A 17,597-nucleotide genomic window follows, 5' to 3' on the forward strand; every position below is an offset into this window, starting at 1 on the left:
GTAAGTGTGCCATGTTTCACAGTTGAAAATGGTAGACGATTGTCGAAGCTCTAAATCAGTGGTTTATGCATAGTAGAAATTTCGGTAAGGAAGACTTCAAAAGTGCTAGATTTGGTAAATCCTGAGGGTGCAGGTATTCTTAACAAAATGGATAGAATTGCTATCTAGCATTTAAAAGGCTATTAAATTCACATTTGGTAATATGAAGGATATTAAGTAGGTAATGTGCAAGTGTATGGGACTGTGGAAGTACCAATCATCCAACACAACCAACTATTCATAAAAGAGAAATGAATTACAGAAATCAGTGAATGAAATAAGGCGAAAAAAGAAAAAGAAAAGACCTAGGAACGAGCAGGGAGGATTGGTTTCCCCACCTTAAAGTACCGAGCATTTTAGGGGTCTAGGTAGAATGTATCAAAATGTTCTTTAATCTTGTGGTCTTAAACATGTCATGGGGAAAGTCAACATTCTTTTTGAAGCGGATTAAAAAGAAAGTAGGACAAGCAAATTAAAATGGAGGGAATAACATTTACATAGTTGTCAGCGGCCTAAGAGTGTCTGAGAAATATTGATATCCCTATCTGTCTATGGTATATTACCACAGTCTAATTCTAAATTCTTAGAACTGCAGGCACCGCCAACTCGTGCCAAATCACTGAGGTTGGGCAGAAGGAAGAGCTGCAATGACTCAGTTGGTTTAGACAAAGGGATGGGAACTTATGAACGAGGAACTCGCCACAGTCTTGAAGTTAACAATGAAAATTGTCTTCGGTTCAAGAAATATGAAAGATCGCATAAATATTCAGAATGGTAACAACGAAGCCAATCATGTTGTGGAGGTAAATGAGTCATCAATGACTAAGATGCATGAAGAAATGAATGTGGACACTACTGTTCATTCTTGAGCCTTTTATGAGTCTTCTAATTTAATAAGATTAACAACTTCTCCATTCTTGGTTTTGCTTCTAGTTATGCTGTAATGGTTGTGCATTTGACTGCTTTTAGAACTGCAGTCGAAGATGGTAGTATGCTTAAGCAGGAAAAGTAGTAGTTACTTCACAAGAGAGGTGGGCGAAAATTGGCAAGTCATGTAGAAAAAGGGAAGTTTCCAGAATCTATATAGCATGTTAAAGCATCATAGTAATTGAAAAGTGCATTGGCGATGGAGTGTTATTCAGGATTATGGATAAGGGTAGTGATGTTAAGACTAAGAGGTTAGTCTATCCGAGTTCACGGGGAAAGTAAAAGCATTCAAGCATGGTATTCAACTATCTAGCTTTATGTAACCATTACAACTTACACTTTGCTTTTGATGGGGATTGGTGTCTCTGGCTGCATCAGAGGTAAGCAGATGATAGATGCAGTTGATTCAGAAACGGTGAATGTGAATGGACCTTAGCACAAAGTTTGATTCTCCTGTTTGTATTCGTCATTTGGAGAAATGAGGAAGAGGGAGTTGTTTGTGTAGGGTTGTGACTGATGTAGCGTATCAAAGATTCTTTCATTAAACAGGGGAGCAACATAGAGGGGTATGGCAGCTCTTCCAGCTGAAGCGAATGGTTAGCATGTTTATTTTAGTTATTAGTAATTTAACTTTCCGATAAAGCGTCTTCCCACTTTAAAGGTAGTATAGAAAATAGAGATAGATAGAGGTATAGATTTATTTTGGAAGGCATATTTCTCTGAAGTGAAGTGGTCAATTTGGCCAAAATTTTTAAAACTTCATTGACCCATGAGTTTAGTTCATTGATAATCAAATTGCAGTTACAACAATTAATTTCAGCATCTAAAATGCAATAATGTGGATATTAATCCAATTCCTTAAAGTTGAGATTCAAAGAACCACAAGAATTTTTGTTTGTTGTAATTGTTGGACGCACATATTTCTCTAAAGCACATGGCTTCACCCATGAATCTCTAACGCCTCTTGCCACATTACTTCATCTCTTTAAGCACCGAAACTATGACATTCAATAAAACTATATTTGACTGTCCTCCAATACAAGCAAGAATTTCCTTTGCATGAGATTGCGTGAATAGTACACTTCATTTAAGTATGATATTTCACTCATGACGTTATAACACTTGCTTCACATCGCTTCATTGCTTTAAGCGCCAAAGCGATGGCATTTAGCAAAAATGTATTTGACCATCCTTATCCAATGCAAGTGAGAACTTCCTATGTTCTTGAGCTTTTAGTATGTGAATAAATTAAACAACACTTCTTGAAGGTGATAAAAGCAGCAAGCAAGTTGCTTTCTTGTGATGAAAAAGTATTGAAATGAGATACTTTAAGATCATACTAGTTAAGTGAGATGAATGATGATGATGATTCTGACTTGTTTGTAAATAAAAAAATTAACCTTTCTTTCAATTCAACTATTGTCCACATGCATGATATATAACCAATTTGTGTATTCCACCGTAAATTGTTCTACTAGTTGATCTGTTTACTTTTTCTTGAATAATAACGCAGACCATTATAGATTCAATCTCAGAAAATAAGAGTTGTGCTAATCATAAGCAATGCAGTTATAACATTGAACCTGCTTTACTCGCGGGGAAGCAATAATGAAGGCACTAAGAATGACAGAAGTACATGCTACAAGTGTATTTGTTTTTCACCCCCAGCCTAGCAGGATTATTAGTACTTCCATGTACCATCCACATGACTTGAACACTCAACCTACTGGTGGGAGATGGAGGTTCTCTACAAACTAAGCAAGCCTCATTGTCAATTATAAACTCTCTTCATAATTGCTAACCCTGACAGTAAAAATCTAAACAAAAACAAAAGAACAACGGTAGAACTAAGCAACTATCTACCTTGTGGTTTTACAATTTGTGAGAAGACAGCGTCCGTGCTGTGCTCCTCTGACTCCTTACCTTCTTCGGCAACCGTTAACAACTCTGTATGCATAGCATAGGCATCATTAGCTTTCTGTTCCGCCACCATTTTTGGTTCATCAGGATCACTTTGCAACTGAAGGCAGTACTCAAGATTCCACAGCACTGAACCCATTGAAGGACGATCAGTTCCGTGATCAGACAAGCAACTCACTGCTGTATCAATGAATTGCTTCAAACATTCTTGTATTATCTCCCCCTTAATATGTGGATCCATAAGTTCCTTGGTAGTATTTTTCCTATGGCAGTGTAATGCCCAATCTGCTAGACTGACTTGTTCCTTTGGAAGACTAGCATTTAGAGCTGGCCTTCCAGACAGTACTTCAAATAGGACAACCCCAAAAGAGTAGACATCAGACTTTTCTGTCAGTTGCTGTCGTCTGAAATACTCTGGATCCAAGTATCCAAAACTTCCTTTTACCATTGTACTAACATGAGTTTGTTGGAGATTAGGTCCCGTTTTTGAGAGACCGAAATCAGAAACCTTTGCCACCCACTTGTCATCCACCAAAATGTTTGTAGTTTTCACATCCCTATGGATGATAGTGTACCTTGCACCAGTGTGAAGATAGTGAAGACCTCTGGCTGCACCAATACAAATTTCCAACCTTTGCTTCCATGATAAGGGTGGCTTGTTGTGCTTGTAAAGGTGCTCTCTCAATGTCCCATTAGCCATGTAATCATACACTAATATCATCTCATCATTCTCTTCACAAGCCCCAATCAGTGAGACTAAGTGTCTATGTCTAAGTTTTGAAAGCAATTCTATCTCAGTTTGGAACTCATGAAGACCTTGTTCAGAAGAAGGGTTTGCTCTCTTAATAGCAACCGTAGTCCCTCCATCAATCTCCCCTCTATAGACTTTACCAAATCCTCCAACTCCAATAACTCGTGACTCGTCAAAATTCTTTGTACCTTGTTTTATCTCAGCTAAGGTGAAGTACCTACAAAGGCCTCCACCAATGTTGGAAATGTGACTACTGCCACTGCTTTTACCTGAGATAGTTGTTCTAGTTTCTGTACTCCTAGAACTATAAATAGGTAACCAACCACCTCTGCTAGACTTATTCCCTCCATTGTTTATATTCTTCCTTCGCTTGACAAAAGTAAGTACAACAACAACAATACTAAGTCCAGCTGTCATTCCTGCCACCGAACCAACTATTATGCCTTTCTTACTAGTTTTATTTGATGCAAATGCTGGTTTTGACTGAGAATCAGTGTCTGTAGCTGCTAGGGGTGGTGATGGCACAGGATTAGGCCCTGCCAAATTCCCCGTTGTGTCGTTGATCTTAAAAATCTCTAATCCATTGAGGATTGCATCATAAAACTCGGCCTTCGTTTCATCAGTAGGATGTAAAGCTACCCACATTTCATCATCACCAGTTTGATATAATACAAAGTCCTTGTATGCTGGCACATTTTGAGCAGAAGACCACCCAATCACATCAGCTTCTTCTAAAGCAGTCTGATTATTAAGAAATATCTTGAACACCCTCTGATTCATCCTTTTCATTTGAAAATCACAAAAATGTAACCTCACAAGATAAGTGAAATTCGTATCAACTTGGAAGATCCAAGTAAGATTATAATTCCTATTAACATCTGGATTTGGCCCCATCGATCGTGCTGTCCTATAAACATCCTCCGGAGCAATGTAATTAGGTAAATTAGAAGGATATGAAATTTTCATACTGTTATTAGCTGCAGATGTGATACCAAAAGATGCACCAAACAAATATGGCGCGTCATCATACCATATTCTCCCCAGCCCTGAGTCATTATTAGCTGGAATATACTGTCCACCAACATTTAACCTGAACATAGTTTGCATAGAAGAAGCTTGTGTTTCCGTAGTCTGATCTGAGAACCCCACCATAGGCGCGGGTTCAAATATTTCAGGCATTGAAACAATCTCAATCCCATTAATAAATGCAAATGAGTCATTATACGCGGAAGAAGGGGTAAATGTTATGTTAAGTGTAGCAGTTTGGAGAGGGACAAGAGTGAATTCTCTTATGATATAAGCCTGTGTTAGTGCCTGTGCTGTGATTGAAGCACTAAAGTTGTTTAGAAGAGTAAAACCCGCAATGTTTACAGAAAAGAATGAATTAGAGCAATTGAAATTGTCATAAGAAGAAGGATAAAAATGAAGTCTAATCCAATGACGAGATTTCGGAGAAACAGGGAAGGAATAGGTGGTTTGATTCTTGAAAATTCTAGCAGTCATATAAGGAATATCAGATATCAATGAAGGGTCTTGATATTTAGCTTTAGATGTGATTGAATTACCAGAAGAAGAAGGGAAATATGTAGAATCTGGACTCCAAATCCTTCCATCTGCATCTGTGGCATTACTTGTAGCTCCACAAGACAAAACAAAGGAATAAGAATTTGTAACATTTGTTAATGAATATACCTTGCTTAGAAGGGAACAAAATGTGGTTATGATAACCAAAAATGTGTAAAATTTCATTGTTGATTATCTAAGTACATGCAATAGATATTTTCATATAATGGCTATTTTATTAGCCATTAAGTTTAAAGAAAGTCTCTCACCTTTAATGCATTTCATCCATGGATAAGGGATAAAAAGCATAGAAAAATGGAGATTCAAATCTAAGATTTTTGTTTTTTTCTATGATGAAATCTTTCTTCTTTTGTTACTTTGTGTTTTTCTTTGAATGAGTATTAACGTTAGATACGGTAAGTTAGTGGTAAGGGATGTTTAAGTAACGTTTCCCTCTATATTTATTGATCTATTAAATAGGGCCCATTAATTTTTATTAATATAGTCACTGGTTATGTGACACTTTCTTTTAAAAATAAAATTATTTATTATCTTACTAGTTCAATCAAAAAGTGATATATCCAATCACTAGTTAATGACGTGACATCTGATTTATTTTGAATTTAAACTCAATCAATTTTAACGAAAACTCTTCAATTTAACCCAGTACTCAGCCTGTAAAATCTCTTTATATGTTAAACAATTATCGAGAAATTTCAAAAGGGAAAATTGTATATAATAACAAACTATTAATTCAAATTAAATGCTATAAATATACTTTGATTTAATTGTACCCTATAGCAAACTATTGCTATTTTCGCCACTCTCCCTGGTGGAATCGCGCTCGCCACTCTCGTTTGGTGGCAGTCTCGCTCACCCTCTCTCATTTTTATACAAACACAAATGTATAAAATGTGTTTGTGTTTGAATAAAGTGAGAGGAAATTGTATATATACATATATTTTCGTTCCCCTCTCTCCCCTCTCCCAAATCTCGCTCGCCACCCTCGCCTCTCTCGCTTATACAAACAGAAACGAAATGTATAAATTGCGCTTCTGTTTGTATAAAGCGAGAGAAAATTGTATATACACATGCAAATACATATATCTTCGTCCTATACACTTATAATTATACAATACAAATATTTCTCTGCCCAGTTTTCTTTTGCCTTTCTCTCTTTCTCGTTTTATACATACACAAATTATACAATTGATCTTTTGTATACAACTGCTTTCTTTTGTATATGTATAACGAATTATACAACTACCTTCTTTATATATGTATAGAGAATTATACAACTGTTTTTTTTGTGTATGTATAACGAATTATACATATATATGTTTGCTATGGAGCGCAATTATGCAAACTTTGCTATAACATACAAATATGAATTTTGTGTTTGTTATATGTGAAAGTTGCTCATTTCAAAATCACAGACTTTTTACCGGTAATTGATATTTTGGTAGTTAAATTCATTTAAGTATAGTTTATTTTTTAAATTTTGTTGCAGAGAAAAAAATACTAATTTAAGCTAAACGACTCATTTTAAATTAGATAGTCTTTTCTGTCTTTTTGATTTAGCACATTAAAAGATATGTATTATGTTACATCACTTAAATGTTCACATACAATTTTTTGCGAAAAATTCACGAAACTAACACGTGGAGGGTTCATAACAGTTTGATTACTTTATTGTTTTTGTTATAAAATAATAGTGTGGATGTCCACTACACCAAAAAGTTACTTCCACCAATTATCTACATTACTTTCCTCCATTATGAAGATAACCTCCACCTTTATGACAATTATTCTTGTAATATTTCACCTCCATAACCTCCTCCATTATATTCATGTTTAATGTCATGGTTATGACTAACCTTTTGTATGCCTCTTGAAGACTTGAAATAATAAGAAAAACTCTCATCTCTTGAAGACTTGGAATCAGTGGCGGAGCCAGGATTTTCGTGGAGGGGGTTCAACATATAAAGAAGTAAATAAAAAAATGGAGCAAAACGAATCGGGGAAGAAAAAAATTATCCTTAATCTGTTAAATTTAATTTGCCTTGTCAAGCCGCGTTTAACTTTGTTTCCTACTTTTACCCTGCTTCATTGATTTTCTTTTTTAAAAAAGTGATTTTTTTTCTTTTATTTTTTTATTGTTTTACTTTATTTTGAATTTTTAAATAAATTAAATTCGTGTTCATTCAATCATATGTTACTTTAAAATTGTTTGATACTCTTTACAAACGTGTGGGGATTGAGTTACTAATATTATAATGCATATTAAAAGGATAAATAAATGGCATCGCCAATTTTTTGTTCATTTATTCAATTAATAAGGTTTTCAATCGGTGAAAAATAAAAGAAGAATAATCAAATAAATGTAGTTTACATCTCTCTAGAATAGAAATGAAAAAATGAGAAAAAAATATCATGAATAATCATGCCTTTCAAATTTGTTCGTTCGATTAAATTTAGTGTAACTTATCTTTAAAATATTTTTTCTCTATCTCAAATTCAAGTTTAAGAATAATTGACAGTTTTTTAAAAAGTTCCTTTGAATTACTATATAAAAAAAGAGTTACGTAAAAATAAAATGAGCAATAGAGATAAAAAGAATAAAATACAAAAAATGAAAATAATGTGCCTAATTCCCTATATTCAAACAAATGAATATTGAAAAGGAGAAATAACATTGAAAAAAATAAGCCCAAAAAATAATAATAAAGCTCCAGCCCAAAAATATTGAGCCCATCTCAGCCTAGCTATTTGATTTTCTAAATGAAGAAAAGAAAAAGAAGTGTTGCCGTGCGGAATCGAACCCAAGGCGTCCAGGAAAATTCTTGAACCCCTTTAACCACTGAGCCAGCCTCTTTACTTATATTAAGGGGGTTCATTTTAATATATATACACATGAAAACAGAATTTGACCTTATATATACAGTGTAATTTTCCGACGAAGGGGGTTCGGGTGAACCCCCTTGCCACCATGTAGATCCGCCCCTGCTTGGAATAATATTCATGTTTAATGTCATGTTTAAGGGTTTATATCGTAGATACTTGAAGATTTGGTGAACACTTGAAGAGTTGGAATAATAAGAAAAACTCTCATCTCTATTGTTTCTATATTTCTATTGTTCTCATCTTATATATTTCTTGTTTTATTCTGTTTTAGTTTTACAACACGTTATCAACACGAAGCTCATGAATTAAGGCATGCCTTGTTATTCTTTTCAATCATACTAATTTGTTTTGTTTGTCATTTTCGATCCTTTTTTTGTTTTAGGTGTTTGACTTCAATAGTTGATTACATCAACTAATTATGCTTTTGTTTATTTATTATTATCTATCTAATTATTTTTTTTAGGAAAAAGGGATAAATATACCCCCGAACTATCATAAATGGTATGTCAATACCCTCCGTTATACTTTAAGGTTGTATATACCCTTACCGTCAATATTTTGGATCATCTATACCCTTAAGACTAACAGAGTGACACATGGCATCATCTAAATAACTTACCTGATTTTATTTATTTATTTATCCAAAAAAATTGAAAACCCACCCATTTTCTATACTTTACCTACCCATGGCCCAAATTAAAATATCATGACATTTAAAACTAAAAATAAAAAACATAGCTTTTCATCTTCATTAAAAATCAAATAAAAGGAAAAAATGTTCTTCAATTCATTTTCCAAATCTCACAAACAAAAACCTAGAAGCATATTATTTCAATCAAAATCAAGAAATCAATTTCATTTTTTTTTTTCAAATCAATTTATTATTTGTTAAAAGGGATTGAGAAAATACTACCACCATTGATGGATAAAGCTTCAAGCTGTAAAGTGGGTCTACATTCAAATCAAAAATTTCAAGCTCAAATCGATTTGTTATTGCTGAAAGGGTTTGAGAAAATACAACCACCATTGATGGACAAAGCTTCAAGCTTTAAAGTGGGTCTACAATCAAATAAAAAATTTCAAGCTCAAATTGATTTGTTATTAGTGAAATGTGTTGAAAATATTTTTGAAATAGATGATGTATAAAACACCCAAAAACTTAGATTCCTACTGTGCTAAATGAAGATGAATTTTTTTATTTATTTAGCAAGCATAAAAATACAGATTTAAAAAATTTGAAAGACACAAGATTGACATAACTTGCAGGGATGTTAGTGAAAGTGAAGAAAATAGTAGTTTTAGTGAACAAGTTATCTTCTTCCTTGAAGTATGAGTTCTTGATTCCATGAATGAAGAGTGGATTTTGGCACCACCCATTTTGGTTGTGGGTCGGGTGGATTTTTAATTTTTGGGTAATAAATAAATAAAATCGGGTAAATCATTTAGATGGTGTCACATATCCATTCGTTAGATTCAAGGATATATACAATCCAAAAAAATGACGGTAAGGGCATATATAACCTTAAAGTATAACGGAGGGTATTGACATACCATTTATGATAGTTCGGAGGTATATTTGTCCTTTTTCCCTTTAAAAAAAAAATGAAATTATATATCCACATGAATCAAGGATTAAAATCATCTTGAAGTACAATTGATTTATATCTCTGTTTATTCAATTATTAAAATAGTGAGGAAGTATGAGTAATTTAAAAGGCCACTCAGATAAGATTTGCACACTTGAATATATTGCAGTTATGTTTTAGTAATTAAATATTACTGCTTTGATAATATATCATCTAGTCAGGGAATTTATATTAAAGTTATCGAATAGTGCTTACACTTTTAAAGATTTGATGGTGAGTTTTGGTAAATTTTGGCTTATTACACCATTAATTATGGATAAGACGGTGGACTTAAGTCTCATCGCACCAAGAGGATAAGACACCGAGTTCAAGTTCCGATGCATCATGATGATAATATTAAATCTGAGTCCCATGAAATTAGACCTAAAATGTCTTGTTATGGGTAAGATATTGAGTTTAAATCCTAATGCACTATGGTAAATTGGTAATGATATGATGATGACTAACACAAAGTAATATACTTTTTACTAAAAGTCATGAAGTCCATCCAATTAATTTACTCCATTCTCTTATGTGAATGTGGTAGCAGTGCATAATATGTCTGAAAGATGACAAGTGGTTGAATGTATGAATATGGGTGTAGTAAAATGTTAATGGTCATCATTGTGGTAATTAAAAGGAATAACATTATGAGTTCTTAAGATGATCCTTCAAATGTGAAGGCAATTTTTGTCCATCAAAGTGGTATGAAAAGTTTTTGGGCACATTGTTGTTGGTGAAACACAATTTGATTTTTTTTTTGTAAATCCTCCATTAGAATAAAGGAATACAAAGTGCTAGTACATTTAATACATTTGACCTTTTAAAGTGATGTTGAGATGGGTCACATAAATTTGATAATGCCAAAAAATGATAATTAGTTTCTAATAAAAGCTTATGGAGCATGTACAAATGGTTATGGTCCATTTCTTGAAGAAAATGTGACTTGTGTTTGTATGGATAAGAACATGTTCATGTATCACATCTACGAGAGGTTTGAGAGAAAATATTTTGACATAAATGATTATTTGGTCATATACTTTGAGTACATCACAAATATTGTGGTAGGTTTTATCATGAACTATTGAAGGACAAAAGAAAGAAATAATTCTTTTTCTATAAAGGTTGTGGCCATGATCAAAATAAATATTATTGTGTGGCAGCACAAATTTGTCATTGATTGTCAAGAAATAAGTTTTGCATGTAATAATCTTAACCATGACAATAATAATAATTTTCTCCTTGAAGGAGATGGTCACTATAAGAATGGTGTTGTGAAATTTGTGGCAGTACACAAAATTAATTGAGAGTTTCAGAAGAATTATATTAATTTGTTACTATCCAGAAAATGAAATAGTTCATAATATTGGAGTTGTAGTAAGTCTCAAAAGAAACTTTTTAAATTTTAGAAATTGAAAATAAAGAAATTATTGTATTGAGATTGTAGATTATTGAAAGACTAAATATCTTTAGATTACTACAGTCAAAGCGGGTTATAAATATTTACATAAAAGGTTACATGTCTTTCTCTTGTTTGTTGTATAAAATATGGGCGTGATGAAGGAATCACATACAAAAGTAAACTAGAAGTTTACTAGAATAAATATCAGTTGACATAACTAGTTGGTCATTCTGATTCAAATATGATGCAAAAGAAATTGAGAATTCATGTGGCTATATGTTTGAAAAAATAAAAGATTCTTCAAGAATTCTCTTTGTGTTGCTTGTTCTCATGATAAAATAATTATTATACCAACTAAGATTGAGACCGTATCCCCTTAAATTATTTGGAACATATAAAAAGGTCAATATGAGCCCTTTCACTTGCCATAGGAACTGCTTATTGTTATGATTTAATAGATGCATCTATGGTATGATCACATGTGCGTTTGTTATTGTAAAACCTCAGAATCAAGAAGGCTAGGAAAGGGGCTAAACAGGCAGCCACCAACCCAAACTGAGTTGTGGGACCTCCACAAAGCCCTAGACGGGCCGTGAAGGGGACCACAACACGTTATGGTGCTCGTGGAGGGTTTCCAGAACCTGTCCAAGACGGTTCCTTTCCCACGAACCCTTAGACGGCCCGTGGTGAGAATCACGGACTGTCAAGGTGGTCGTGAAGAGGGCCAGGTCAAAAGGGGTCCTTCCCTAGCCACTGGTTAAGGACCACGACTGCCATAATGGCTCGTGGAGTCCTTGACGGGCTGTGAAGGCCACCGTGGCAGTGGTCGCGTCCGTTTTAAGTCAGGGTCTTTTGGGTCATTTCCTAATTATTCTATCCTAATACATTGTCATTTTACCCCTATCTAGATGTCCTATATAAGTGTTTTTACTCCCAAATTTCCCCAATTGAAGTCATTCTCTCTATTTTCCAAAAGAAGAACAAGTCTTCCTTTCCAAAAGCATAGAAAAATGGAGATTCAAATCTAAGATTTTTGTTTTTTCTATTGATGAAATCTTTCTTCTTTTGTTACTTTGTGTTTTTCTTTGAATGAGTATTTGGATTGAGAAACATTAGATACGGTAAGTTAGTGGTTTTGGTAACGCCTAGTACCTCTTTTCCCTCTGTATTCATTGATCTATTAAATAGGAGCCATTAAATTTTCTTAATATAGTCACTGTTCGAAGACACAAGTTATGTGACATATTTTCGATACTTATCTTTTGCTAATTCATTTAAAAAGTTATTTTTATTTGTTTTATCAGGAAAATATTTATCTTTTGCTAGTTCACTCAAAAGAAAAGTATTTATCTTTTGCTATTTCATTTAAAAAGTTATTATTTTTATTAGAAAAATATTCAATCTAAATTTTTTCATTTTTCTATGATGATTTTTCTTTTTTGTTGTTTTGTGTTTTTTCCTAGTATCTCTTTTCCCTCTTATTAATTGATATGTTATCTATTAAATAAGGGCCATTAAATTTTATAAATATAGTCGCTGGTTATATATGACACGTACTCATTCTCTTGCTAGTTCATTGTAATGACCCTCAAGGAGATTTCTATATTTTTGTGTGTTTTTCTTGTTTTATCTCTTCCTGTAGCTTCTTTGTAGCTTTTGCATGGTGCTAGGATGGGTGACACGCTTTCTGAGGTGCGCGGGTGAGTTTTGAGTTGGTTTTGCCATTTTGGATGCTTTTGGTATGAAAGAGTTGACTTTAGTTATCATCTAGAGATTCTAATGTCGGATGAGAATTCCGTCAGTTCCATCAGCTCTAAAAGGGTCATTTTGGTCTAGTGTGATGGTTGGTCTCGATTTTGAGTTGGTGTTGTTAGGCGTTTTAACTTTGAGATTTTGGCCAAAGTTTGACTACGGTCAACATTCTTGGTAGACTCGCTCAAATGGAAATTCTAGCAGTGTGGTTAGCTTTGAAATGCCGAGTTTGGTCTCGAGTGACCTTTGGTTCGGTTCCTAAGGCTTTCAGGATGAGTTTGTGGAGTTTGGCATTTTAGTTGATGTTTATTTATAAGAGTTGACTTTGGTCATCATTTTGACGAGATGACCTCTATTGGTTATTTCGTCGGTTGTATTACGTCTGGAATATCGTTTCGGAGTGGATAACACTTTTGGTTTGCGACATTTGGACCCTAAATGAATTCTGAGGAACTGTTTGAAGGTTGAAGCATTGTGTTCCAAGTGTTGATACAAGAGCTACTGGTGCCATAGATTTAGGCGGTCCTCGACCGCTTTTGCGGTGACCACGGGACCCCTTTTGTGAAGGGCATTAGGGGGGAGCCGCTTTTGCGGATGGCTAACCCCTTTTGCGGAGGCCTTTTTTGTGGCCTGGCAGACCGCTTTTGCAGCCAGGGGGTGGCTAAAGCGATGGCCGCATAAGCGGTCATTTGAACGTTTTTGCGGTTTTCACTGGATTTAATTTCATTATTACTCCTTCATTCTTAAAAGAAACCCATTTACATAGGAGCTCGCATCTTATTGTTCTTGCACATTTCTTGGCCGATTTCAGTGATTCAAAGGTAGATTTATCCCTTTTCACTTTTTAATCTTAATTCTAGTTTTTTTTGTAATTCAAGTCCGTTTTGGCCTTAATTCTCTTGATTTCTAGTCTTAGATTAGTATTTGGACCATTTGAGGTTTGAATTTGATTCTGTTTTCTCCAAACTTTCTGACATGTGATCCTCACCTTGAGGGGAGCATAATAACGATTTTAGTTTCACAATTCTATAGTGTAATTCGAGGGTCAATTTTTTACCCGATTTCCAATCTGAATTTCATAATGTTGATATGAGTATCGTTAGTCTCATATTGATTGGCTCTTTCTTGTCACAACCCAAGGTATAACCAAGGTGTAACATGGTGTATAGAATCCTGAAAAGCCCTATACAAGACACTAAACATACATCATACAAATAGAAATAAAGATTTCAAATGTAGAATTTTCATATCAAAAAGAGTTTGACAAAGTGGAAGTCTAACATAGTCTCAACAAGCCATGTAAACATCAAAAGAAGTGGTTGGAACGTAACCCATACACCACATACATCATCCAAAAACTAGAAAGACATAAAGCAAGTAAAAGGGTCTCGGTCCTCGGAACATGAGGACTCACCAACTCTTGAATCTGGTAGAATGATCAACTAGCCACGAGTATGAGAGGCAGGAGCATCAAATCCTACATTAAAGAAATAATGTAGGCACAAGTATACATTAGTACATGAAATGTACAAAATATGGGGAAATATGCATAAATAGACATGATGACATAGGTAGCTTCAACATGTAATGCATGACCACATTTGAACATTTGAAATAAGAGACATAAGAAAGCTTTGAAGAAACATAATCGTTGATGTGGGATATTAGCTTTAACCGACAATAAGACCATGAAAGGTATATCATAGAATCCTAGATATCCCTCATACCAAAAGAAGAGGATTCTACTTGCCAAGGTAGAATCTGTACACATCATCTTTTGCTAAAGTGAATCCACTAGCTAAGTCATTTAAGACAATCCTACGGGGGCACATAGTTAGGGAATAGAGGTTGCTACCCTAGTTGCGCCTCCACCTCAAAGCCCTCTCGGTGCTAATTCTAAATCTCAATGGAATATATAAAAAATCAAATATCATTATAACATAGGAAATGTAATGATCAATACCAAATCCACATCTTAAAGATCAAAACATAAAATAGCTCCTTAAATTACAATTCAAGCATAGGTGAGAAAACCTTTCATCCATGTGAATCCATATGTGAGAAATATCTTTCACAACCATGATCATATTCGTGTGTGAGAAAATCTTTCACAACAACTTTGATACTTTCATCTAATATCACCCTATTATCATAACCATCATTTTTATAAGACATGCATAATCCTTCAAAATTCATAGTTCATGGGTTCATCATAAGTTCATAATTGTAAGTCATGAATCATGCTTGGGTTCATATACATTCAACTAGATATAATGTAATTTACATTAAATCATGCAATGTGAGATTCAAACAACAATAAAAAACACAATTGAATGAGATCCATATAGAACTAAGAGGAACCTAATATGATCAATTGAAATTGATTTGAGAAATTGGAAACCTTGGGGTCCCCATGGAGGAATGGACTCCATGGCTTAATACCCACATACCTTGATACTCAAAGCCCAAGATAAATGGTGAATTAAAGACCTTGGAGTGAACCCTAACTTCTTCTTCTTCCTTAGGTTGAGAGAGAAGATGGGAGAATGAATTCAGTTTAGTTATGGGGAAATAGGAGAATGAGTTTAAAGTGGGTAGATTTAAGACTTAAAGTCTTTATATAGGTCTTAGGATATAGGAAAAAATGACATAATATAGGCTTAAAACATTTAGGAAAGACTCAAAACCCCTAAGAAATAATTGTCGAACTGGTCTACGGTTTCGACCTACGGACCTTAGGACTTTCTACGGTCCGTATTGGTCAACCGTAGACCAGTATTGGGACCTTAAAATTATCCAAATTTTGACGAGACCCTTTTATGATCCGTATGACTTCCTACAATCCATAGACCCTACTCATAGAACTCAACCTTAACCCTAAAATTTCACTAAGTCTGTATTGCTTCTACAGAACGCACATATGACCCATAGACCATATGATAGATCGTCCTGATTGACCATAGGATAAGGTATTGGGCTTTGATTTTTAAAAATTAATTTCCAACATTCTATGAAACTGGTCTACGACCCATAGAAAGTTTTACAAATCGTAGACGGGTCTCATAGACTGAATCAATAGACAAAATTCATGCAACCTATTCCCTTTTTGAAATCCTAGGTGTTACAATATCTCTTCCTTGGAAACATTCATCCTCGAATGGGACTCAAGGAAATATAAAGAGGTTAGGGTAAGGGATCCAACAACCCAACATGAATGCAATCACATAAAAACACATAATCAAAGAGGATACAGACTCCAAGCTAAAACATACTCAAACATCATTTCATAAAACATACATGCATGCATAAGCAAACATGAGAATGACTAAGATACATGAATCCGCAATAATGAACCATAAGGAACTAAATACCTCAAGCTAGAGTAGGATCAAAGGGAAAGATATGAGGATATCGGAACATCACATCAGTCTCGGCCTCCTAAGTAGCACCCTCAACCATTTGATTTCTCCACAACACCTTTACAGATGCAACTTATTTGTTCCTCAACTTTCTAACTCGCCGGTCCAAAATCTCAACCAGAACTTCTTCATAAGAAATACTTTCCTTTATAACAAGACTCTCCAAGGGTACAATAGATGTTTGATCACCGATAATCTTCTTGGATAAGGACACATGGAATAGTGGAAACACCGATGATAAATAAGAAAGCAAGTCTAATTCATAAGCCACTTTGCCTATCCGCCTCTACACTTGATGAGGACCAACATAACAGGGACTAAGCTTCCCTTTATTACCAAACCTCATGACACCCTTTAGAGGTGAAATCTTCAAGTAAACCCAATCATCTATATCAAACTCAAGATCTCTTCTTCTAACATCATCATAGGACTTTTGTCGACTTTGAGCCATTCTCAACCTTTTTCTAATAAGCCAAACTTTCTCCATAGCCTCATGTACTAACTTGGGACCTATCAAAGCAACCTCACCAACTTCAAACCAACCTATGAGGGGATCTACACATTTTACCATAACGAGCCTCGAATGGAGCCAAACTATTACATGAATGATAACTATTATTATATGAAAACTTAATCAAAGGCAAGTGATCATCCCAATTACCCATGAAATCAATTACAAGATCTTAACATATCTTCCGAAATTTGGATAATACGATCCGCTTGCTCATCAGTTTGAGGATAAAATATCGTATTAAGCTTGACATGGGTACCATGACTTTCTTGGAAAGACTTCCAAAATTGAGAAGTGAATTGGATACCACGATCAGAGATAATGGATAGGGTCACCCCATGCAGCCTAAGCATTTCCCTTAGATACAACTTAGCATAATATTCCGTTGAATAAGAAACCTTGATAGGAATGATATAAGGCGACTTCGTCATACGATCCACAATAACCCAAATCGAGTCATGTTGTCGTCGGGTGCAGTGTAAACCAACAAAAAAGTTCAAATTTAAAACTTCCCACTTCTAAGTAGGAATACTAATATTTTGGGACAAACCTCCCGGCTTTTGATGCTCAACTTTAACGTGTTGATAGTTAGGAAACTTAGCCACAAATTCCACAATATCCTTCTTCATCCCATTCCACCAATAGACGTCCTGCAAGTCACGATACATCTTGGTGGCTCTTGGGTAAATGGAATATCGAGAACTTTGGACTTTCGATAAAATTTTCTCTCTCAAATTGTCAAAATTGGGGACACACAAATGACCTTGATATCCAAACACACCAT

The 17,597-nt window shown here is 34.6% G+C and overlaps 1 protein-coding gene across 1 annotated transcript; it reads right to left on the reverse strand.

The window, feature by feature from the left end:
- Nucleotides 1–2,817: 2,817 nt before the first annotated feature.
- Nucleotides 2,818–5,386, reverse strand: LOC102582561 (receptor-like protein kinase ANXUR1). Its single transcript, XM_006358153.1, has one exon. It carries the CDS (start codon nt 5,384–5,386, stop codon nt 2,822–2,824), a length of 2,565 nt encoding a protein of 854 aa, XP_006358215.1. The 3' UTR covers nt 2,818–2,821.
- Between the last annotated feature and the right edge of the window lie 12,211 nt (nt 5,387–17,597).

This window comes from Solanum tuberosum, unplaced genomic scaffold (genome assembly GCF_000226075.1).
Source record: "Solanum tuberosum cultivar DM 1-3 516 R44 unplaced genomic scaffold, SolTub_3.0 scf00269, whole genome shotgun sequence".
NCBI lineage: Eukaryota > Viridiplantae > Streptophyta > Magnoliopsida > Solanales > Solanaceae > Solanum > Solanum tuberosum.

What these genes read in the sequence shown, in the direction of transcription:
- LOC102582561 (XM_006358153.1), bottom strand. Translation starts at nt 5,386, where the DNA reads ATGAAATTTTACACATTTTTGGTTATCATAACCACATTTTGTTCCCTT.